A 26203-nucleotide genomic window follows, 5' to 3' on the forward strand; every position below is an offset into this window, starting at 1 on the left:
AGGAGACCTTCGGTTGAGACAGATGTAACCACAACAGTATTCAGTTCCTCTCAAACGAACTGCTTTTCAAAAATAACACTTGTACCGTGAGGGGATATGGCTCACTCAGACTATCCAGCCTCTGTCTAGTTTATGACTCATTTTTTAACTGAATTTTTCAATTTGCATTTGAATGTTCTTGAACCTCACTATGCAATTATCTACTGCTTAAACATACCTTTTTTTTATGTGTTCACCTTAGTTTCAAACTTGTGGACTGACTGTCTTTTGGTGTCATTGGTGCCCAAACCTCATAAACTTTTAAAGTTTTTTAAAGTCTGCATAGAGACATCGTCTGCAGGAAATCCTATCTACCACATTTCAAGCAAACGATATATTCTGATGTCATCCTCTTAAACCTATGTTTAATTTAACCACAAAGATAAACACAAATAATGTCATATCCTGTCTTCTTTAAAGCCTGCACAATCATAAAGCCTTCAGTATCTCTTTCACCAGCCTTCATCAGCTTGTATCCTGTTTTTATAAAAGTTCAGAAGGTAAGTCTTGTTTGCTCTATTTATACATATATATATATAATATTTTAGTGAGTTGACATGGCTCACTCAGTTAATCCAGCTTTAGTAGTTTTAACTGAGTGACTTTAATTAAGTCGCCCACTGCTTGCTAACACACTTTTTAAAAATTTTTCATCTTACCTCAATTTAAAATTTAAAATCTTTTAGTATTTAGTACACTAATTTAGTAAAACAGTTTTAGCATTTACTTTTAATTCACTTCCGAGAGCCTTTGAAGTACCTCTAACATTGCTTATGCACACAGCTTATATCCTGTTGTCATCCTTTAAACCAGGGGTGGGGGAACTCGAGGCCTTAATGGCCAGTGTCCTGCAGGTTTCAGATGTGTCCTTGATCCAACACAGCTGATTGTAATGGCTAAATTACTTCAACATGTCTTGAAGTTCTCCAGACTTCTGGTAATGAACTAATCATTTGATTCAGGTGTGTTGATCCAGGGTGATATCTAAAACCTGCAGTACGCCGCCCTTGAGTAATATGTAATGCATGTTTATAGAGAGATCTTTTGTTTTCAGTGAGGGATGTTTTTTTTTTTTCCCCCAGAAATCTTTTATGTATTTTTTCATTGCCTCCCTACAGGTTTACATTTTGCCAGGAATGTCATTGCTAAAATAAAAGAAAAAAAAAAGAGCACAATTATTAATCTCACTGAGGAAAACACTAAATGGATTTAACCTCTATAATCTAGCATGAAAATACTGAAAATACCACAAAGCTAATAAACTTTGTTTTATGCAAGAACGCACTCTTGGCTGAAAACCTGAAGGTTGACATAGCTCACTTCCAGGTGCAAAGTTCCAGGAAGACAGCTCTCTGTTTTTCTTGCTTATTTTTTTATTATAGAAAACTGCATGTGGCACCATGGTGAAGTGGTTCACACATACTGGTGGTGGTCAGAGGGCCCGGTGGCGCCAGTGTCCGGCAGCCTCGCCTCTGTCAATGCGCCCCAGGGCAGCTGTGGCTACAATGTAGCTTGCCATCACCAGTGTGTGAATGGGTGAATGACTGAATGTAGTGTAAAGCGCTTTGGGGTCCTTAAGGACTTGAAAAAGCGCTATACAAATGCAGGCCATTTACCATTTGCCTGACATGCAAAACCTGCTCAGTATGTGCCTAGATAAATGGTAGTGCATCAGGAAGGTTATTTGCCATAAAAAAAAAACCTCTGCCATATCAAATATCACATATGCAGACCCACTTTTTGTGATGAATCTTTCAGAAATAAGGGAGCAGCTGAAAGTCAGATCTGTTTTACAGGGAACTTCAGTGGCACACAGTTTGGAGCCAGGTGGTCCGAGTTTGACGACAGAAAGAATTTTCACAAATGAGTGACTCATTAGCTCTAAGCCATTGCAACACAGCTGCACTTGCAACATTTACTTGAGGCACACTGTCAAGTTTAACGCAAGATTATCTGTCAAGATAAGAACCTTAACCTTCTTAAACCTCACTGGTTGCTAAATGTAAAAATGCACTTAGAGGTAACCATGCATAAGTCAACAAATATAGAAACTGTAACTAAGACATCAACTTTGATATTTCATGAGCGAAATCCAAAGTCACCAATGTTTGAAATCACTTAATAAATCTTGTAATGCAGTCCTGCTGAGCTCTAAACTGTTTTATATTTTCACATTCTATAAATTGACAAAAACAGGAAAAAAAATACTCCTGAAGAAACAAACAAACAAGTTCCTACATTGTAGGTTGAGTGAAATGCTTGATATGTCAAAGCAAGTTGAACTTGCAGCAGTGGCGAGTGTAAAATTTGTGCCAACAAAGCACTTTCACTTCTCCTTAGTTGTGGAGGATTTCTTTGCAAAAACAACTTTCTGCTTTTTAAAACCTGACAACTTACAGTTTTTTACTTTATGATGTGTAATCAATTTGTGTTTTCAAAGAGGATGCATTTTCTTCTAAGTTTTCTTGCAATGGAATATTTTTCATTTTTCCGCACAGTAGTCATGCTCTGTCTGTCTGGCTGACGCTTACAGCTAGGTGGAGACACAGATTAAAAATATGTGTAAAAAATTTCCTGAAACAGTCATCAATTCCCACTTTAGCTATGTTTTCATCTGTCTAAAACTGAAAAAAAAAAACAATCAGTTCCTGAAATTCTTACTTCTTCTTTCTGATCCTCTGTCATCTGGCTAAGGCAAGATGTGAAAAGGGATGTTTGGCAAACGTGTTTATGAGAACAGTACTCTCATCTCCCTTGGAAGGTTTTAGGTCTTCTGCTGGCTCGCCGTCCAATCCCAGATTCAGCCATGTCAACCACAGACAATATCGAGGTGAGTGGATATTTTTAAATTTTAGTTATTAATTTAAATTAGTTATTTAGTTGTTATGCATAATTGTTCATTAGGAAACACAAAGTGTTACCTGAACCTTATCCAAAAGCAAGTCTTTTTTTTTTTTAATTACCCAGACATTAAAAGACATTGATGAGTTCTGTATCTCTGTCTTCTCACAGGACTATGATTATTATGGAAATACGACAGAAGCTGTTGCAGCCCCGTGCTTAGAGGAAGACATCTATGGTTTTGCAGAAAAGTACTCCCCTGTAGTATACAGCCTGGTGTTCGTCTTGGCAGTTGTTGGCAACGTGCTGGTGCTGTGTGTGATCAGACGCTACAGAATCTCTCAGAGTAGTGGAGCTTGTGCCTTTTCCTTAACAGACACCTTCCTCCTTCACCTGGCCATTTCAGACCTTCTTCTGGCCTTCACTCTGCCCCTGTTTGCAGTGCAATGGGCTCACCACTGGATGTTCGGCTTGGCTGTTTGTAAGATCTCTGGTGCTCTCTTCTCCCTAAACCGGTACAGTGGCATCCTCTTCCTGGCCTGCATCAGCTTTGACAGATACCTGGCAATCGTTCATGCCATCAGCTCAAGTTGGAAACGAAGCACATGCCATGCTCAGTTTGCATGTGCCATCATCTGGGCAGTCTGTCTGGGCTTGAGTGGAATTGACATTTACTTTAAACAAGTGGTGATGATAGACCTTGTCGGTCAGCAGAGGGGGCCCGTGTGCCAGGTGTGGTTCACTGAAAACACTTTACAGTGGCAGGTGGGGCTGAAGTTTGTCAGTGTAGTGCTGGGCTTTGGGGTTCCCCTCCTAGTTATGCTCTACTGCTACATCCGGATCTTCAGGTCTCTGTGCAATGCCTCTCGCCGCCAAAAGCGCAAGTCTCTCCGCCTCATCATCTCCTTAGTGTCTGTATTTGTAATCTGTTGGGCTCCATACACCTGCTTCCAGCTGGCAGATAGTCTGCTAAGGCTGGGTGTGTTAAGTGCATCCTGTGAGCTTGGCTATGTGCTTGACGTTGGAACTCTGATCACTGAAAGTCTGGGGCTGTCACACTGTGCCCTCAATCCTCTGCTGTACGGCTTTGTAGGAGTGAAATTCAGGCGGGAGCTAGTCAGAATGTGTAAGGGGCTACTGGGACAGAGGAGCTGGCTGGCAATGGAAGGGTGGCGAGAGCGAAGGCTTAGAAAAGCCACGGGATCGTTCAGTTCTGCAGAGAGTGAAAACACCTCGTATTCTGTCATGGTGTGATTTTAGTCAGAGATACATAAAGAGAAAGGAAGATGAAAATATATTTTTGTGGTTTTGGGTGTGAAGCTTGTATAGTAAAGTGAGGTGAAAACTGAAATAAAATGTTCTCAAAAATATTTGCTACATGTTATTGGTGCTTTTTTGGAAGTGTGCAGTTTGTATTCTTTTGATTTCTTTTGTGTGTGACACGAGCCATGGAGTAAAACGATTGCAAAATGCTGATGTTGTCACAAAATATTTCTTGCTAACTTACTGTGAAAATTTTTGATTTCCACATTTCTAAAAAGCTTGATCAGCAGTATTGGGTAACGTTTACGTAAGTACTCAGAGTCAGATCTCATGTATTTATTCCCAGTAGATTGTAAATTTTTAAAAGATTTTAAATCTGTATATGTTATAATTTATGTTGTAACATGTATAAATCAATCATCCTATTTGTGTCCTTTAAAATGTTTTGTGCTGCAAAAGATGAAATGGCTATAGTGCTTCTTAAATTTTCTATGTATCATTGAAACGCAACCTTTATTTTGACCGATACTGAATATTTTTGTATTAAATGTTTTAAAGAAAATGATTATTCAGTTGTCTTTTATGTATTTTTTCATTGCCTCCCTACAGGTTTACATTTTGCCAGGAATGTCATTGCTAAAAAAAAAGAAAAAAAAAAGAGCACAATTATTAATCTCACTGAGGAAAACACTAAATGGATTTAACCTCTATAATCTAACATGAAAATACTGAAAATACCACAAAGCTAATAAACTTTGTTTTATGCAAGAACGCACTCTTGGCTGGAAACCTGAAGGTTGACATAGCTCACTTCCAGGTGCAAAGTTCCAGGAAGACAGCTCTCTGTTTTTCTTGTTTATTTTTTTATTATAGAAAACTGCATGTGGCACCATGGTGAAGTGGTTCACACATTTGCCTGACATGCAAAACCTGCTCAGTATGTGCCTAGATAAATGGTAGTGCATCAGGAAGGTTATTTGCCATAAAAAAAACTCTGCCATATCACATATGCAGACCCACTTTTTGTGATGAGTCTTTCAGAAATAAGGGAGCAGCTGAAAGTCAGATCTGTTTTACAGGGAACTTCAGTGGCACACAGTTTGGAGCCAGGTGGTCCGAGTTTGACGACAGAAAGAATTTTCACAAATGAGTGACTCATTAGCTCTAAGCCATTGCAACACAGCTGCACTTGCAACATTTACTTGAGGCACACTGTCAAGTTTAACGCAAGATTATCTGTCAAGATTAGAACCTTAACCTTCATAAACCTCACTGGTTGCTAAATGTAAAAATGCACTTAGAGGTAACCGTGCATAAGTCAACAAATATAGAAACTGTAACTAAGACATCAACTTTGATATTTCATGAGCGAAATCCAAAGAGCCGTTATTAGACCCAACATTTGTTTTTATAAGAAGCAAAAGTACCAAAAGGTTTGGAAGCTCATTATGTTTGATAACATCATTAATTAAAAAACCTATTTATGTCAAAAGTATTCATGTAGTTGAGGTTTAAATGTGGACAGATCTGACCTTAAAGTAGCTTACTGCAATGAAAATACTTTGAAGTAAATAAAAATTGGACAAAAAAACAAAAACATTAGAATCTACTTGAGAATTACACATTTCAAAGTCAGCAAACTTTATAGTGGTATTTAGTATACTGTCTTTATGTCTATTATTTGAAGTTAATTTAAATACTTAAAAAATAAGAGCTGAGTTGTGAGACCTGCTTGTTTCTACGAAGACAGGTGGGCTCATATTACATTACATTGATCAACTGAAATGAAACACAACACATGAGTGCTACATTAAGTTTAACTGTATGTTTACAATAGATGTCAGACATGTCAGACAATGTCTAATGTAAAATAATACAATAGAAAAAACACATGTAAAGTCTGATTACATGTAAGAGGATTGCCCTCTGGTGGAATCTGATTAAAAGACAGTGTAGATTAAAATAATTTGCCTGGAGATTCAATAATATAAACAGTGGTGATTATAGAGTCTTATGGAGACCTAAAAAAAAAATCACAGCACGTCCTTTCATCACCTTTACATTACTGTGTAAAATTCTTGAGCCTTTGCTTCCAAGGAGTCAGATTTTGGACATGTTTACTCATTTTTCATTTTTCCGTACAGTCCTTGTACCTGTGTCATGGTCTCCTGGTCCTTCTCCAGGTGCAATGCAATGATTTGGCAATCTCTGTTGGGCTCACTATGGTGAGCAGGCTACTACTGAAGAGGTGATTTCAGATTTACCTGCGCTTTCTCTTTTCACATGCCCACTGCTGTCAACAGAAAGAGTTGTTTACGAGGGTGAAGTCAGGAATCAGCTGTTTCGATAGAATTTGGAAACAGAGTTTCAGAGGAGACAGACCCACCAAGAGAAGATCACTCACCTGCCCCACTGACAAAAGCCTGACGTATGCTAAATTACACAAGAACTGGACTGAAAATCAGTGGCAATAGGTCATATTGAGTAGGGAATCCAAATTTTAAAACTGTGGTTCAAATTACCATAAAGTAGCACAGTCCAGCTTTCAGGTAAGATGAAGCACATTTACTATCATATCACTCAGATTTGTTTTTCAAAATCAATGCCTTTTGAAATTTCCAATGTGAAAGCCTTCAAAAGTCTTCAGGTCTTTGAGTGTGGAAGAACTGCAATATTTACTGACTTTTATAAAGTATTTTAAACTTCTGTTAAAATACTTTATAAATGTTTTATTTGCAGCAAGGTAAGTCTTTTTGCAGTCTTTTTGTATCCGTTTGGATTCCTATGCGTGCACATTTACTGGAAACAGTTGCCCTGAACACTTCTGATTTTATAGAACCTTTGATAATTACTTCACAAAGAATAAATAGAAAACCTGTGAGACTGTTTTATAGATTATGAATGCCTATATTCTACCTAATCCTGCCTCACAGTGCCATCATCAACACATTCTGTTGGGTTTATCAAGAACTCACTTGTGTCATAGGACACACAATGTGATGTCAAAATTATAAAAATTGCATATGGTTGTAGGGATGAGCAATTAATGTCCCATGGGGCTACATGAGAAAATGGGGCTGCTATGAAGAGCTGCTTGAGTAAGCTGAACTCTGTTCTGCGCATTATTAAGTTTATCCTTTATAAGTTTATTCGTGTGGCCTTGCACAGCAGTTATGTAACACTTGGGGAAAATCAATTGCTGAGCCCTGTTGGCACTGCAGAAGTTACATTTTTAAGTTTATATTTTACAGGCAATTATTGTATTTCTTGGATTATAAGGCGCACTTAAAATCCTTTAATTTTCTCGAAAATGACAGCGCACCTTATAATCTGGTGCGCCTTATATGAATTAATTCTGGTTAACGTGTTATCCGTGGATATCTGCATTTTAGCATTCCTCTTTCAGATGCTGCCTTTAGTAGTCACCACAGCAGAACATTTCCCTCCAGCTCACCCTGTCCTCTGCATCCTCCTCCGTCACACCAGGCCTCTGCATGTCCTTCTCACTACATCTATGAACCCCACATTTCTCTTTTCCTCCTGCCTGACAGCTCCATATTCACCATTGTTTGTCTAATACATCCACTGTCCTCCCCCTTTGTGGACCTTAGTTTGCCCACTGGTGTGCAGTCATGTTGGAACAGGAAGGGGCCATCTCCAAATTATTCCCAGAAGGTTGGGAGCAGGAAATTGTCAAAATGTCTTTGGATGCTGAATTATTAAGATTTCCTTTCACTCGACTTAAGTGGCTGAGCCCTGAAAAACAGCTCCACACCATAATCCTCCCTTTACCTAACTTTACACTTGGCACAACACAATCAGACAAGTACCACTGTCCTGGCAACCGCCAAATACATCCATTGGATTGCCAGGTGGAGAAGCGTGATTTATGATTCCAGAAAAGACATCCCCACTGCTCTAGAGTCCAGCGGTGGTGTGCTTTACTGTACTTTGCGTTCACTTTGCCTATGCTGAGTGTGTGAAGAGTTTTTAAAAAAAATTAATTATAAGAATTTTGTAGCAAGAAAAATCTAAGGGTGTTTTTTTTAAGAAGTTTTCTAGGAAAAAGGGTGTAGCCATGGGTAGGATCAACATCCTCAGGAAATCCTGTTATTTTCAAAAGCAGTCTGGATGTTTACATATTAACAAATCCAACTTAATACACTTGGGTTACCACATAAGACAGATGGAGACATGTAGCATTCCTATTCAAACGATCACTTTCAGTCAGAAATCTCTGTAACTGTAACATTAAATTCTGTACCAATGACTTCCTGACTATGTTGTTTTCTGCTGACTCTGAGTTTGGTATTTATATTTCTTAATTTCTTGTTTTAGTATGTTAGGTCCATGTCCTCTTTCCATGTCACTGACATCTATCTTTGTGTGGACCTCCGCTCTTTTCTACAGTGTCTTTTTTCATGCCACTCTTCCATAAAAGCCAGATTTGTAGAGTGCATGAACAGAGTGCTCCCGCCATGAATAATTGTCCTGTGAACAGATTCTCCCACTGCTCAGGTGGATCTCTGCAGCTCCTCCACAGTCACCATGCTTCTTGACTTGTTCTCTTCGCCCTCCTGGCTGCCAAATTAGGTTGACAACCATGTGTCGGCAGGTTTGGAGATGTGTCACACTCTTCTTCAGATTAATAAAACAGTACTCAGTAAAATTTGGGATATGTTTCCATAACCTAACTCTGTTTTAAACTTTTCCACAACTTCATCTCTGTCCTGTCTGGTGCTTTCCTTGATCTTCACGATGCTGTTTGTTCACCAGTGATCTCTAACAAACCTCTGAGGGCTTCAAAGAGCAGCTGTACTTAAGCTGACATTAAAGTTCACACAAGTGGACTCTTATTTACTAATTACATGACTTCTGAAGGCAATTGGTAGCACTGGATTTTATTAAGGGATATCGGAATAAAGGGGGTATAAATAGTTTTTTAAGAAGCTGCTTACTCACCATTTCTTCTGCTTTCCATGTTTTCCTTGCTTGTTTGTTTGTTTCTCACTTTGAAACTCACTAGAATTGTACAAACTCTGTTTTTGCCTTGTATGCTGTATTTACATTGACATGTCTGCACAGGATTCAATTTATCACTGTTTACCTTTACTTCAGCTCCTACATTGGTCTTTGACTGTGAACTTAATGTAATTAGGTTTACTTAAACAGCATCTTGCACCCCACTTGAAAAGGGATTGAGTGGAGTCAGGATTCTGCTTCAGTTTTAGGTTTGTCAGTCCTGACCCGCCTCCCCATCTCACAATTTTACAATATCAACAGCTCCCTCTAGTGTTAGCGGCTCTTATTGTAGTGCTTTGTCAGTTTTGTGCCCCTCAGTTTGCCAGGTACAGGTTGTTAGAAAGAAGCAACACTGAAGTGGGTTAACAATAAAGACATAGGTCTCAGAGACTGAGCCTGTATAGAGCCCTCTCTTTTTTCAGATTATCTTTAGTGTTTTTAGTTGAAGCTGTTGCAGCAAGATCTTTTCAGTGAAGCAGTGAAGTTGTTTTTGACTTTAAGTTAAGTTTGATTAAGATTAAGTTTGACTGTGCTCCAGTATTTCCGGTTGAATCCAGATCCTTGGCTGAACATGCAGAACAGGGTCATTGTATTTAATGGGACGATAGCAACATCCTCTGAGCATTAAGACACTCATAGGAAGACGAGGGGATAGCACAATATTTTATCTATAAAAATTAATTTAGTCTTTAAGATTGAAAGTAAAATCCTCGTCTAGGGGTCCTTTTGAAAGTATTATAAAATCAAGGCTATAGCCTCGTGTGGGAGAAAACCTGTTTTGGTTTTGTTTGGTTTTTTGTTTTCAAAAACAGCCTGGATGTCTAAACGGGAACAAACTTAACTTAGTTAACCTGGTTCGACACATAACTGGATGAATATAGCATTCCTACTCAAGGAACGGCTTTCAGTCAGTCAGAATTCTCTGTAAAAGCACCTGAAGCATGAAGTTTTTAACTGCTGTTCAAGTTAACTACTTAACTTGAACATTAAAAATTCTTCTGCAGCCCCCACCTCCTCCTTTGTTTTACTTCATCAATTTCTACTATGGATTTTGAGTTATGTTTTTCATTATGTTCATCTGTAGATATTGTCAAAGGTTTGTGTTTTATGCTTGTGTTTTCTTTTCTTGGTAAATTTAACATTATTTTCACCACAAAGATGATGACAAATCATTTTTCTGCCAACTCATGTCATCTTACCTCTATTACAACACTTTCCAGAAATCAGAAATATTATAACCTGCCAACAAATGCAGGTGTGAGCCCGAAATAGACAAAATTATTTTTGTCCTATCACGTTCAACTACTGATGCACTAGGAAGTACAGAAAACAACAAAATAAACGGTGCTTATTGCAGATTATCTCTAATACAAGCATACTTTGTATGTGTGGATGTTAATGTTTTTCTCTTCATGTCCATTTACATGCTATTTATTACAGCCATCCTCAGATAACAAGGGAGTTGCAAGTTTCTATGTTTGCTTGAGGCTCCCTGTCAAGCTTAATGGAAGAGTAATTGCCAAAAACCACTGATTGCTAAAATGTAAAAACACACAGCTGGGAAATAATGAACAGAAAGTTTTGGAAACACCGGGTTAATCTTGTGTTTAATAACTGCATTATTTTTATCTAAAACATTGATGTAGTGCCATGGTCCTTGGTCTTTGACCCAGTGTTTCGAGTTTGTTTTTCTTTGTCCTTAGTTAAGAGTAGTCTTATTTAAGATTTCCTGTGTTTTTCCAGGCTAATTCCTCTCTCCTTTTTTATTTCATGTGTTTTTAAGCTCTCGGATTTCCTCAGTACTTGGTTGGTTTTACTTCTGTCTCCCATGCTCTGCTCTAGTCCTGCTGCCAAACAACTGCATATTACATAAAGAAAACAAAGGATAACACAATGGAGAGCTGAAACTAAAATAAAATAAAGCTTCACTTTCTGTTTTGGACCTTGTTAGAAATTCCAGAATTTTGTGTCACTATGGCAATTTCTGACATAAAATAATGAATTACATGAATGACAAATAACAAATATTAATAATTGGCAATGAAGTGGCAATTTTGAGAAGTTAAAGTGGTTATAACTCTTTCTGTGCCTGAGGGGCTTTAAGCTACCAATCTGCAAATGGGGTGTGTCTGTGTTAGGGGTTTCCTATGGGGAGATTTCAGCGAACTGGCTTCACTTTCTCATATACAGCTTCTGAGGCACTGATGTATTTTTGTTTGTTCTGTTTTTGTCTCCACAGTATATGGACATGGCACAGCTGCATGTGGATACTGGCGGAATCTTAAAGGAGTCGGATGACTATTTGGAATATGGCCGGAACAACACCCGTGATTATGATTACGATGCAGCAAATACAGTGAATAACACTACAGTGTTTACAGTGTTTAACAGCACAGTGGATAATGTTCCTGTGGAAAGAGGCAGTGAGGCAGTGTGGGTCCCTGCTCTGTATGCTGTAGTGTTTTTTGTTGGAATCCTGGGAAATATTATTCTCCTGAGAGTTCTGGTTCAAAAAAGGAGACAGTGGAGCCTATCGGACACCTTTATTCTCCACCTGAGTTTTATGGACATCCTCCTCCTGTTAATGCTGCCCTTCTGGGCTGCACAGACAACTCAGCTTTGTGACTGGTTCTTTGGCACTTTCAGCCATATGTTTGGGGTTGTTTTCAAGGTAAAAACCAGATGTTATGTGAAACAGAGACTGAAAGTGAAAACAAGACATTTTCAGTGAAGCTGTGAGAAAGCTGAACAGAGTCATTGTATTCAACAGTATGATAGTGACATCCACTGAGTATGAACAGAGTCATTGTACTCAATAGACAGTGAGTATTTAACATTTTCAAAGAGAACACGCTTAGAACAGCAGTTTAGAGTAGGACAGAAGTGAAAGGGAAGAAATGAAGTGTAATTTTTATAGATGTTAGAGGTTTGTGTCTTACACTAAAAGTTCTCCCTGTCTTCTTCTAGCTCAACTACTACTGTGGGATCTTTCTGCTGGTTTGCATCAGTCTTCAAAACTACCTCTCTGTCATCCGTGACATCCAGTTATATTCCCACGGGAGGCGCTGGTTAGTTCATATCAGCTGCCTGTCAGTCTGGCTTATCTCTGTCCTCCTCACTGCACCTGACTGGATTTTCCTGGTGGGTAAAAATAATTACACAGAAGTTAATACTTGTGTTAATATCTACCCTCAATCTGGAACTGACTGGCAGTTGTGGTCACGCCTGCTCCACCACATATTTGGCTTGGTGCTACCTGGACTCATGTTGATGATCTTTTGCTCACATATGCTACGGCGGCAGTGCAGCTGTAATGGCCTCCCAATCCCGAGAAATGTCACCATCATCCTGTCTCTGGTGGTCGTATTCTGTCTGTGTTGGATGCCGTACAACTTCATACTTGTTTTGGACACTCTCCAGAACAGACTTCGGGATCCTGCTAACGATTCACAGGAAGGTTCTGAAAGTTTATTAAAAACCTTTCTCATGGTCACCTCTGCGTTAGGCTGCCTTCACGCCAGCCTGAGGCCTCTGCTGTATCTCGGCCTGTGTGGAAACTTCAGGCAATACTTACTGGCCATGCTGAGATGTAGTAAAACTGAACCAAAAGGCTCACTCTGGGATCTTGGTGTAGACCAGAGACAGCAGCCTGATCACGGTCAGGATCAACAGGAAGAGCTGGAACGGATGATGGCTGTAGAGAATCTGTTAGCTTGTTGAAGATGAACAGACATAAATACCCTCTTGTGACTCAGATGTGAGCAAAATATTGTTACACTCCTGACTATGGATTGACAATTAATGAATTAACACTTTAATGGCCACACCAAGAAAAACCATTGAAACTGTTTTTCTTTGTATTTTTTATTCCTTTGACCAAGAATAACAATAATTCAAACTGAATTTAAATAGACGCCTCTCCCAAATGGTTACCTCTAATCAACATAATCGATGTAACACATACTCACCCTATCTATGTTTTCATCTTCTTTTACTTTTCCTTTCAGCTGGGTCGCCAGAGCAGATTATCTGCTTTCATTTTCACCTATCCTCAGCATCCATCACTGTCACACCAACCCTCTTCATCGTCTTTTTCACTATATCCGTAAATCTCTTCTGTGGATTGCTCCTGATTGGCATCTCCACATTCAGCATCCTTTGTCCACTATATCTCCAATCTCTCCTCTGCATATGTCCAAAGCATGTCAGCCATGTCTCTCTAACTTTGTCTACAAACTGTTGAACCTGGGCCATCCCTCTGATGTACTCATTTCTAGTCTTGTTCACTCGAATGAAAATAGGAACATCTCCAGCTCCTTTCCTTTAGTCAGTGCTGCGGAGTAGCCTTCAGACTGAAAGTAAAATCACCATAAAGGAACATTTTGACTTATTTAATTGTTAATTTGTTATTTTAATTTTATTTTTGCTTTTAAGATTTTTGCTTAAAATGTGTGTTTATGTCTAAAACATTTTTTATAATGTTCCACATGTTCTTTATACAGCTAAAACTTTTACATCAGCAAAAGTGCCATTTATTATTCCCTCATCAACAATATACAGTATTTCCAAACTATGTACATTATTTTCCACCAATTATCCATATAGTTGAATTTTTTTAAGAGTTGGTTTTAAATGTGGCAATTTTAAGAAGTGTTTGAACATGCTAAATGAACTGTGTAAATCTCTGTAGATTGTAAATTTAAAACTTTCTTAAAAACTCTTTAAGAAATTTTGTGAGGAAAAAACTGCAATGAATTTAATTATTTCATTAATTAGCAAAAATGTATTTATCTCTTAAAATTGAAAGTAAAAATCCTCATTTAAGAGTGCTTTGGGATCCACATCGTCTGGAAATCCTGCTATTTCCAAAAGCAGCATGGATACAAACTCGGTGTAATACACTTGAGTCCCCGAATAAAACAGATGGAGTTGTATACCAGTCTTATTTAAAGGACTGCTTTTATTCAGTCACAGTTCTGTGTAACAGAAAGCATTACAACATTAAAACATTCAATTTTGTACCAGTCACTAGGAAACTGTTACTTACTCTGTACTCTACTCTAACTTTGTACTGTCCACTTTCTGTTGTAGCAAAACAAATTTCCCACACGTGGGACTAATAAAGGTTATCTTATCTTATCTTACTCTCATACTGATCAGTTGGCCAAACAATAATCAAGCCTGAAAGTTACAGTGTCTTGAAAAAGTATTCATACTCTTTGAACTTTTCCACATTTTCTCACATTACAATCACAAACCAAAATGTATTTTATTCAGATTTTATCTGAATAATATTTTGCTCATTCCTTTTTTCCAAAATAGCTTCAGTTCGGTCAGACTGCATGGAGAGCCTCTGTTAACGGCAATTTTCTAGTCTCACCAGAGATTCACAATAATAATTACATCTGGACCCCTGTTTGAGTCATAATCCTTTTGCAGCCTTGAACAGGTTGAACATCATGTGGCTGCCACCACCATGTTTTTTTTTTTTTTTTTTTTTTTTTTTTTTCTTTTATTCCACATTTTTTTTTTTTCACAAGATAACAACTGTGTATAAATTTCCATAAAAATGTGGTTCTTCTTATAATTTCTGCAATTTTATATTTAGGTCCTCTTAAATATAATCATCATCATATAAAAACTCTCTGTCCTTCATACTTTTTATTTTGCATTTACAGTTCATCTGTAGTGCTGAAGGACACATTTGTGTACAGATGTTTTCGCCATTTGTTGTTTGTTGCTGCATTTTAAAATAATCAACCATATAGCTGACAATGTGATGTCAGTGTGTGAATAAAGTGCCAATAAAAGAGTTTATTTCTGGTAACCATGCAGGAAGAGTCAAAGAAAAGAGACCATGGAGAACACAGAAGTAAGAACTTGGTGCTTTAGATGAAAAGAGAAAAAAAAGAACAAACGTTAAACTTAAACATTGAAGTTAAAAGTGAATATCTTTTTCTCTATGTGGTAATTAAGTAAAATTAACTTATTTAGCACTTTTCACAGATAAAAATCACAAAGTGCTTCACAAAATGGTGTAGTGTCGGACAATAGAACTTAATTTTTGGGAAATTGATGCCAACAAAACTTTAACCTTGTTAAAGTGTGAGAAGAGATCAGATACAGATTTGATAACTTACAATTGGCAGGAAATCTTATTTTTTTTTATCTTATGGTGGAATTAAGTAAAATATATTTTTCCTTAATCCATTGCATATTCAGCTTCATAAGAACATGCGCTAAAAATCCTGCCTGTAGACTCTGCTGGAGCCACTCTGCTACCCCTGTTGTCGCTGCGATGCTCCTCCTGTAAGCTAAGAACAGGAAACTGAAGACAGACTGGAAGGGCTCATGAAAATACTGAAGATCTGGTGACTGTTAAGGCCGTCAGCAGATCTCAGTTTCTCCACCTGTACATTTTGAAAATGGTATTGTAATAATAATACAATTTTCTTCCTAAAAAAATAAGGCAGAAATGTAACGGGTTATTTGACCAGCTTCACCTTTAAACTCTGAGTAACCTTAGCCAAAATTATTTTGTACGTTAGGCTAAAACAGTTTGATTATCGAACATAATCAAACTGTTGCAGAGGGTCGTGAAAACTGCCCAGCGCATCGCCGGAGCACCACTTCCTGCCATAAAAGACATCTACAGGAAGCGGTGTCTGAAAAGGGCTGGGAAAATCATCAAAGACCCCAGTCACCCATCACATGGACTCTTCACCCTCCTGCCCTCTGGGAGGCGCCACAGGAGCCTCCGGACTAAGACCACCAGGTACCGGAACAGCTTCTTCCCCACAGCTGTCAGACTCCTGAACTCTGCCTCCTGACATCTGACCCACGTTAACACATGGACTGAACACACACACACCCACAATGGACACCTGTACCCTCAAACACACAATAATAACATGGGCTGAACCACCACCACTCACAACCACTAGCACTTTATATAGCCTCTGTAGAAACTATCCACATATCTCACTTATCTTAACTGCACTACTGTATAGCTCTGTGTAAATAATCATTCTGTACATTCGATAATCTTTAATCCTACAACTGTTTACAACTTGCATAGTTCCCATTTCTGTATAGCTGTATATCTCAGATTCTGTAAAGTTATTTATTTCATATTCTGTATAGTTTTTCATATTTATATCCTGTTCATAGCCTGTACATAGCTTGTACTCACTACAGCCTGTACATACTTATAGTTATAGAATATTCACAACATACTTCATACCGTGTACATTATAACATACCTTAATAGACCCATTTCTGTAATATACTCACATATCTATATTATTGCTAATATATATTGTAATATATCTATATCACTAAAGCACTTCTGGATGGATGCAAACTGCATTTCGTTGCCCTGTACCTGTGCATGTGCAATGACAATAAAGTTGAATTCTAATTCTAATTCAAATTTTAGTGCAAAAAATAACAAACCTATTGGACTCACAATATCTCCATTCTTATTTACTTTCCATCTGAATCAGAATCTGATGACAATCAAAAGAGGAGAAGGTTCTTTGTCTTTGCTGGCTCCTTTGTATCTACACTGTTCCTGCAGCAGGGCCTCAAGGCCGGTCCAAACCTCTTGGGTCAAGCACAGTAGCTATCTTGAGCCATTGATGGTTGCGTGTAGCTACACATTGAGATTGGTCCTTTGTGAAGGCAGTATTAAATTTCACCATGTAGTTTGAGTCATCATCAGAGATCTCCGTGGGGTGATGCAGGTGGTAGAAGCAGGTAAAACAACTGAAGATGAGACATATGTCTCACCTCCAAGAAGCTCAGTCACAAACCCGTAGCAGACAATTCAGGAAAGTCATTATTAATCTACACATATTAACGGTCAAGTATGGAGCTTTTTAAAGAAACAGTAACAATAAGTTAAAAATAGTTTTATTTACCTGTTCAGGTCCATCACAGGGACGATAGTTCGAGTCCAGTGTCGGGAATCATTTCTGCGTACTACAGTGCGTGGAGTAATGGTATTTTAGCACTTTTCTGCAGAAGGGAACATAGGGAAGGGAAGAAGTCCATTGCAGAGGATGCTCTGAATGTAATGGGAAGCTGTATCCCGTGAGTAGCTGAGCCAACTTAGCGGGCTAAAGAGGCGGCTGTGGGCAGGCACTACACTTCAGCCAGACGAGAAGCTCCGGGGAGTTGTAACTGTATGGTATGAACTGCTATCAGGGTAGGAGATGTTCACACCTGTGCGTCCAAACTGCAAATGAATCGCAAATTAGCCGATGACGTCTGAGGAGTTGGCAACACTGCGCACAACAGTGGGAACAGTGTTGCCAACTCCTCAGTAAGGAAGATCGCTATTGGTTGTCCTAAAAGTCGCTAGAAGTCGCTAAATGACGTCATCGCCTAATTTGTCATGCTAATCTAATTGTAACCTAAGTTGTTGGAGAGAGAAATAACATCGTGGAAGAGACATAAAGTGAGTAAAAAACGTCCTAAATGCATTTAGAGTTTATTTAGAACTACAAATTAAATTTCTTTTAGCAATTATTGTTTTTTTTAATGTCACAATTCCAAACCTGCTCCTTTACCCGGGCTTGGACCGGCAAAAGTGACCCAAAATAGGCACTCTGGTGGAGTTACTTTGTGTGTGTGTGTTTATAACTAGTTTTAAACCTTGTGATCCACAAAACAGCATAAGAGTAAAAGAGTAAAAGAAGAACTGCCTGCGTTACAGCACCCTCTGCTTGTTGAGAGAAAAAACGATACGCGCTTTCACGTCTTTTTTTAGCAACTTTTTTTTAGAGAAAAAGTCGCTAAGGGGTCTGAAAACTCGCTAAATATAGCGACAAAGTCGCTAAGTTGGCAACACTGAGTGGGAAAGCAATACTCACAGATGCAGGCAGAGGCGCACCCCTGCCCTCCTGTTGATTTTACTTGAAATAGTCTTTTGGCACAGCAGTTGGAAAGTTGGATCACCTAGCACGTTTTTTAACCCCTGTCTTCTACCACTAATAGTGGTCTACAGTCAGAGCAATCCATATTTAATCAAGTTTGGGCTGCCAACACCTTTTATTGGTACTCGAACTGGGACTGCTAATGCTAAACGCTCCCACAGTTTCTGTGTTCGCTGCAACATGTTTTGCTTTAGATGGTACCGTAAGGTTGAAGTATTTCGATGGTATGCCAACTACTTTTTGCACAGTTTGCACAAAACCACACTTTTATCAAGGCGTATTCTGTCTGTGTTGGATGCCGTACAACTTCATACTTGTTTTGGACACTCTCCAGAACAGACTTCGGGATCCTGCTAACGATTCACAGGAAGGTTCTGAAAGTTTATTAAAAACCTTTCTCATGGTCACCTCTGCGTTAGGCTGCCTTCACGCCAGCCTGAGGCCTCTGCTGTATCTCGGCCTGTGTGGAAACTTCAGGCAATACTTACTGGCCATGCTGAGATGTAGTAAAACTGAACCAAAAGGCTCACTCTGGGATCTTGGTGTAGACCAGAGACAGCAGCCTGATCACGGTCAGGATCAACAGGAAGAGCTGGAACGGATGATGGCTGTAGAGAATCTGTTAGCTTGTTGAAGATGAACAGACATAAATACCCTCTTGTGACTCAGATGTGAGCAAAATATTGTTACACTCCTGACTATGGATTGACAATTAATGAATTAACACTTTAATGGCCACACCAAGAAAAACCATTGAAACTGTTTTTCTTTGTATTTTTTATTCCTTTGACCAAGAATAACAATAATTCAAACTGAATTTAAATAGACGCCTCTCCCAAATGGTTACCTCTAATCAACATAATCGATGTAACACATACTCACCCTATCTATGTTTTCATCTTCTTTTACTTTTCCTTTCAGCTGGGTCGCCAGAGCAGATTATCTGCTTTCATTTTCACCTATCCTCAGCATCCATCACTGTCACACCAACCCTCTTCATCGTCTTTTTCACTATATCCGTAAATCTCTTCTGTGGATTGCTCCTGATTGGCATCTCCACATTCAGCATCCTTTGTCCACTATATCTCCAATCTCTCCTCTGCATATGTCCAAAGCATGTCAGCCATGTCTCTCTAACTTTGTCTACAAACTGTTGAACCTGGGCCATCCCTCTGATGTACTCATTTCTAGTCTTGTTCACTCGAATGAAAATAGGAACATCTCCAGCTCCTTTCCTTTAGTCAGTGCTGCGGAGTAGCCTTCAGACTGAAAGTAAAATCACCATAAAGGAACATTTTGACTTATTTAATTGTTAATTTGTTATTTTAATTTTATTTTTGCTTTTAAGATTTTTGCTTAAAATGTGTGTTTATGTCTAAAACATTTTTTATAATGTTCCACATGTTCTTTATACAGCTAAAACTTTTACATCAGCAAAAGTGCCATTTATTATTCCCTCATCAACAATATACAGTATTTCCAAACTATGTACATTATTTTCCACCAATTATCCATATAGTTGAATTTTTTTAAGAGTTGGTTTTAAATGTGGCAATTTTAAGAAGTGTTTGAACATGCTAAATGAACTGTGTAAATCTCTGTAGATTGTAAATTTAAAACTTTCTTAAAAACTCTTTAAGAAATTTTGTGAGGAAAAAACTGCAATGAATTTAATTATTTCATTAATTAGCAAAAATGTATTTATCTCTTAAAATTGAAAGTAAAAATCCTCATTTAAGAGTGCTTTGGGATCCACATCGTCTGGAAATCCTGCTATTTCCAAAAGCAGCATGGATACAAACTCGGTGTAATACACTTGAGTCCCCGAATAAAACAGATGGAGTTGTATACCAGTCTTATTTAAAGGACTGCTTTTATTCAGTCACAGTTCTGTGTAACAGAAAGCATTACAACATTAAAACATTCAATTTTGTACCAGTCACTAGGAAACTGTTACTTACTCTGTACTCTACTCTAACTTTGTACTGTCCACTTTCTGTTGTAGCAAAACAAATTTCCCACACGTGGGACTAATAAAGGTTATCTTATCTTATCTTACTCTCATACTGATCAGTTGGCCAAACAATAATCAAGCCTGAAAGTTACAGTGTCTTGAAAAAGTATTCATACTCTTTGAACTTTTCCACATTTTCTCACATTACAATCACAAACCAAAATGTATTTTATTCAGATTTTATCTGAATAATATTTTGCTCATTCCTTTTTTCCAAAATAGCTTCAGTTCGGTCAGACTGCATGGAGAGCCTCTGTTAACGGCAATTTTCTAGTCTCACCAGAGATTCACAATAATAATTACATCTGGACCCCTGTTTGAGTCATAATCCTTTTGCAGCCTTGAACAGGTTGAACATCATGTGGCTGCCACCACCATGTTTGATGGTGGGGATGGGGTGCAGTGTTAGTTTTCCACCACACAGCATTTTGCAAGTAGGCATGTCAAGCCTGTCAGTTTAGGTGGATGAGCATGCCTTGGTAGTTTGCAGTTGTGCCACACTCTTTCCATTTGTTTACATTCTTTGCCAGGTTTGAGTTTTAGGCTTTATGTTTTATCTTTATGCATGTAATAATAAGGCTCTCTTTTTTCAAATCTAAGAATTTTTTTCACTGCAAAGATAATTAAAGACTAATTTTTCTGTCAAAAGAAGAAAATTGAGCAAACCAGTAGACAGGCTTCAAGTTGCAACTGAAACCTGGAGACCAGTAGACCTCATCAACGAAATTTACCGGCTGTAAGATGTTTTAAATGGCTTGTTTCTAAAGCTCTTTGCGCATCAAGTAAAGTAATTTAATTAAATACTTTTGGTCCTGTGGGTGTATTGTAATATTGGACACAGAATTTCTGATTATAATTAAAAATATTGCTCTGGTCTCGGTGTGTCCCTAAAAAGCCTGAAGAAAGTGTACAAGAGAAGGCCTAAAAAAAATCTAAATCAAATGAATATTATCCATGGAATTATATTTGTCATGATTTTTTTTTTTTTTTACGCCAGTGAAATTATTTCTGTTCTCGGCCGCAATTTAATTCCTCACGTGTAACTCAGTTTCCGCAGTACCCTGAAGTGGCCATTAAAGTGACCAATCACATTAGGACCCCGTCCTCCTTTGGGCTTCGCGTCCACACAGTCAAAAGTTGTTTTTTCGCGAAAGCAGGATTTCTCGCAGAGAGCTATGCGAAAGCATAAAACTGGCGTAGCGCATGCAAATCAGACAGTCTCCCGTGCGCAATGGCTTCTTTCTGCACGTGGCTGCTGAGTACTAAACGTTAAATTTACACGCAAGGGATTTAATTGCACCCGTGAAATGAAATTATTTGCTTGGTTTATTTGTTTTGGGATAAATATAATTCCATAGAAGGTCTGGAGAGAGAAACAACAGTGAATATCTACAGCCACCTGTAACATATATTTATCATATTGGTACATCAAACAGCTAGACAAATGATACGTGATATGGGAGAAAATCCGCAACGGATATCCATCATGTAATGTATTTTGTTGTTTTACTGTAGCTTTGTGTGACATATAGTGTTGTGGAAAAGTCTTCAACCACATCTCATTTCGTATATTTTGCTGCCAGGGAGCAACAGAATTGTGTTTTTTGAAATGTTCTTATCTCTTAGTTCTCGCATTTTGCAACATATTTCTCTTTGTATCAATCAAAGTTTGTCTTTGAAACTTTTTTCAAAGGAATGCATTTTTTTTTAAATTCAATTAATCCAAATTTGACAATCTTGATTAAAATTCAATTCCTGGAACGGGTGAAGTCAAGTGGCTGTTAAAACGACTGTGCCCTTGCCCTGCATCCCATCTCACAAAGTCATGTTGTCAACAGCTCCCTCTAGTGTTAGAAGCTCTTTATGTGCGGTTTTGACGGTTTTTTTGCCCTGCATTCTACGTCAACCCAGGCAAAGCGAGAAACATCCGACCAGTACTGATCCTTTAACACTGGTTTACTTGGAGTTGAAGCGGTAGGACATACTGAGGTCCTGCTTTTAGTATCACACGCACAGAAAGCTTCTCAAACTCTGCAGCTGAAGCGCTTTATGTGAAGTAAGTGCATTTGTTTGCATATATCAGCCCTCCTACAATATGTCTTTTAACATTATGAACATTTTACTGGCAGCCATAGAAGTTACTGATAATTCTGTCTACTTTCTGTTTGCAATAACTGTGTGCGCAAGCTTAGCTGGTTTTGTAGAAGCTTTATTTTAACAACGGTAAAAAGGAAAGCTGGGAGGCAGTTTTATAGATTAAAAATGTGTGTGTGTGTGTGTGTGTGTGTGTGTGTGTGTGTGTGTGTGTGTGTGTGTGTGAGAGAGAGAGAGAGAGAGAGAGAGAGAGTGTGTGTGAGAGAGTGAGTGACTAAGGAGAACTGTACTTTCTGTCTATGTCAGCCGCACAATTGCTAAATCACAACATGTGAGTTGTTGTATGTTTTGCATTCACTATAAGCTGGGCTTACCAAAGGGAAACGGAGTACTGTACTTTCCTTTTATGTCCACTCCACGATTGCTACATCACACCATATGAGTTGTGATGTGTTTGTGTATGTGTTATAAAGGCTCATCTGGGCTTCCCAAGGGCTTCCACCACATATTTGGCTTGGTGCTACCTGCATTCATGCTGATGATCTTCTCACATATGCTATGGCGGCAGTGCAGCTCTAATGGGGCCCGAAGGCAGAGAAATGTCACCGTCATCCTGTCTCTGGTGGTCGTATTCTGTGTGTGTTGGATGCCGTACAACTTCATACTTGTTTTGGACACTCTCCAGAACAGACTTCAGAAACATCCTAACAATTCACATGAAAGTTCTGAAAGTTCACTAAAAACCCTTCTCACGGTCACCTCTGCGTTAGGCTGCCTTCACGCCAGCCTGAGGCCTCTGCTGTATCTCGGCCTGTGTGGAAACTTCAGGCAACACTTACTGGCCATGCTGAGATGTAGTAAAACTGAACCAAAAGACTCACTCTGGGATCTTGGTGTAGGCCAGAGACAGCAGCCTGACCACGGTCAGGATCAACAGCAAGAGCTGAAACAGGTGACGGTTGTAGAGAATCCGTTAGCTTATTGAAGATGAAAAGAGAAATATGCTCTCTTCTGACTCAGATGTGAGCAGCATGTTGTTTCACTCCTGAGAGGATATGAATTCAATCTCATGTCAACGCATGGAGGACTTTATTCTGTGTAACTGACAAGTAGATATTTATCTACAAAAACTACTTTCACATTTCACTATAATGCTAAGGTTTTGGAGATCCATCATGGTGACTCATACTAATCCAAAAGCACAAAATGTAGCTCTTTCTTATTATTTTAAATAAAAATATATAGTTTTTTTTAATCAATAGTGAAATATCTGTGCTGTTAGTGAACTGATTTTAACACATTTATCATTAAGCTAACGCTGTAATCATTGAAAGTTGATATACTGCAAACTGTTATCTGTGATAGTATTACTGACTTCTTACATTAAACAACACATAAACACTTTTTGTAACTTTATTGCCATAAACATAGTTTCATGTTTCTTTTTATGTCATTGGTGGGCAACTCCAGGCGTCGAGGGCCGGTGTCCTGCAGGTTTTAGATATCATCCAGGGTCAACACACCTGAAATTAATGATTAGTTCATTACCAGGCCTGTGGAGAATTTAGCCATTTAAATCAGCTGTGTTGGATCAAGGACACATCTTAAACCTGCAGGACACCAGCCCCTCGAAGCCTGGAGTTGCCCATCCCTGTGCTCTGTTTTGACTCTGCTTGAAACGGTGAAGATGTCAATTACTTTTTATTCAGCAACATTATTTATTTACATTGTTTTTTTGCACCCAAACACACACAAATACTTTGGAACAGCCTTTTAACTAAAAGTAAACTTAGCATTTAAAACCATATTTACTCATTTAAATGTTAATTTTACATTTTTATCAGATTTTTTTTTTGTTTTTGCTGAAGTTTGTACAAGATGTGTGTTTTATATTTAAAACTGCATTGTTTTTATGATGTTACAGATGTGTCAACAAACGTTTTTCACTTTTTTCAAACTGCTAAATTTGTTAATACAGCTCATCAGAATTTAACAATTAAAAAATCACTAACATGCACCATAAACACTTTTTAGATCAGCATCAATGCTTTTTCAATAAGGAGAGATCACTTGTAAGGATTAAGCATGATTTATTGAGATGGAGAAAATAATGTATTTGGTGATTAGAGTCCAATGACTCATCATGGCAGAACCGAATCCCAGTGATTGAGTTTTTAACAGGATCCCCTCAGAGTCTAGACACTGGTGGAGGTGGTGAAGATGAAAACTGAGGGTTGAGTAGAGCTCTGGCTAAGGTGTCTGAGGTGTAGCTGGGGAGGAGATGAGTTGCATAAAAGAGAGTCTGAAAGGGAGAATGATGGAGTGGACAGATTTAAACCGAAGCAGAGGCTGATTGGCTCAAAGAAGGCGAGTGCGAAGATGATTGGACTAGAATAATGATGTCACTTGTGAGATTAGCAGTGTGGAAAAGCAGTAGACACACCCAGGAAAGCAGGCAAGTGTGTGATTACAGATCTTCTGTATTGAATTTACACATAAGCTTTATTACTACAGCCCTAATGGTGGTCTTCATTATCACCAGCAATACACAGCATTTCCAGAATACATGCATTTGTTATTATGCCACAAATTAAATAGAAAAGCTTTTACAGCTTTCAGCCCTGCAGCCTGTGTTTTTCAATTTTCATATTCATAAAAAACCCTAAAAATCTCTGGGAGATTAATAAAATAGAACTGTGCATATGTGCTTATTTACTACGCTGAGAGCTAAGGAGAAAAAACTGATCATGGTTAAAATACAGAATTCAGCTACTTGGTGAATACTTTGACCCAGGATGAGTGAATACAGATCTTCGTTATTGAACTTGCACATAAGCTTCATTTGTATAAACTAGTGACAGAGGAAAAAGTGGCCATAATTTCACCACACGTCATTTACTTTCTTGCAGTATGCACTGTAAAAAAAAATATCTCTGCATGACTTATATACCTCTAATATATCTTCTGCAGATTTGTTTTGTTGTTGTTTCCATATATACCAAAATGTAGCAAATATCCATATTGCTTTTTTATCCATAGTTATTTTGTCGTAGTTTGTTTTAAATAAAGCATTTTTGAAGCACAATGGAGACATGTTAAAATGAACTGCGCATAGTAAATTTTAATTTTGAAAGATGTTTTCACTTTTACGATGCTGACTGTATGAAGAGTTTTTTTTAAGACAAAATTTAATTATATGAAAAATAAGCATTTTGTCTATGAAAATGAATTTAGCCTTTAGTATTGTAAGTAAAATCCTCACCTGATGACTATAAAGGGTATAGTCCAGGGTGGGATCGACATCCCCTGGAAATCCTGTTATTTTTAAAAGGATGTCTAAAAATGAACAGACCTTAACTGAACTCACCTAAATAACACAAGTGGAGATGTACACCTCCACTTGTGTTATTTGGAGACGTTCAAAGGATTGCTTTCAGTCACTTAGAATTACAGCAAACCCCAATTTGTACTTTTCTTCATCAGTTTCTACTCTGGATTTTGTTATATGTTTTTAATTATGTTTGTTTGTACATATTTTTACAGGTTTGAGTTTTAGGTTCGATGTCTTACATATATGTGTATTATCAAGTTATTTTTTGTAAGTTTTAGGTTGTTTTCAACAAAAAGGTGAATGAAAGCTAATTCATCTGCCGTCATTCCTCCAAATAAAGTAAATCAAACAAACTAGAGGCTTCAAACGGGACCTGAATCATGGAGTACACAGAGGAATTTACCAACTGTTCTGTGTTTTTTCAACTGTTGTGCACTGTTTTGATAGCTGTTTCCAACGCAATGGTTTTATCAGCAAGTGAGTCCAATTTCATAGAATGATCACCAAAGATTCCTTTAATTAGTCTGTTGGCTGTGTGGGTGTACTTTAATGCTGCAAACAGACTTGATTGTGCTAGGTTTATGTTACACTGCTAATAAATGCAGTGTAACATACAGAAAACAAAGTAGCCACTTCTTCTTTCAGGTTATATAACACAAA

At 38.1% G+C, this 26203-nt stretch overlaps 2 protein-coding genes across 2 annotated transcripts; both read left to right on the forward strand.

Annotated features, from left to right (window-relative positions):
* The first annotated feature begins 514 nt into the window (after positions 1-514).
* cxcr3.2 (chemokine (C-X-C motif) receptor 3, tandem duplicate 2) lies at positions 515-4709 on the forward strand. The gene is made up of 3 exons (XM_082552819.1): positions 515-539; positions 2801-2869; positions 3052-4709. The coding sequence occupies exons 2-3, from the start codon at positions 2846-2848 to the stop codon at positions 4132-4134; spliced, it is 1107 nt and encodes a 368-aa protein (XP_082408945.1). The 5' UTR covers positions 515-539; positions 2801-2845; the 3' UTR covers positions 4135-4709.
* A 6661-nt stretch (positions 4710-11370) lies between these two features.
* On the forward strand, positions 11371-13775 carry LOC309717234 (C-X-C chemokine receptor type 3-like). Its single transcript, XM_082551650.1, has 2 exons — positions 11371-11836; positions 12133-13775. Exons 1-2 carry the CDS (start codon positions 11408-11410, stop codon positions 12883-12885), a joined length of 1182 nt encoding a protein of 393 aa, XP_082407776.1. The 5' UTR covers positions 11371-11407; the 3' UTR covers positions 12886-13775.
* Positions 13776-26203: the final 12428 nt, after the last annotated feature.

The sequence above is a fragment of the Aulonocara stuartgranti genome (assembly GCF_965226115.1).
Source record: "Aulonocara stuartgranti genome assembly, chromosome: 11".
In the NCBI taxonomy this organism is placed as follows: Eukaryota; Metazoa; Chordata; class Actinopteri; order Cichliformes; family Cichlidae; genus Aulonocara; species Aulonocara stuartgranti.

Coding starts and splice junctions, on each gene's coding strand:
- cxcr3.2 (XM_082552819.1), top strand. CDS start 2,846: ATGTCAACCACAGACAATATCGAG. Junction 2,870..3,051: donor CAACCACAGACAATATCGAG/GTGAGTGGATAT, acceptor GTCTTCTCACAG/GACTATGATTATTATGGAAA.
- LOC309717234 (XM_082551650.1), top strand. CDS start 11,408: ATGGACATGGCACAGCTGCATGTGGATACTGGCGGAATCTTAAAGGAG. Junction 11,837..12,132: donor TGTTTGGGGTTGTTTTCAAG/GTAAAAACCAGA, acceptor GTCTTCTTCTAG/CTCAACTACTACTGTGGGAT.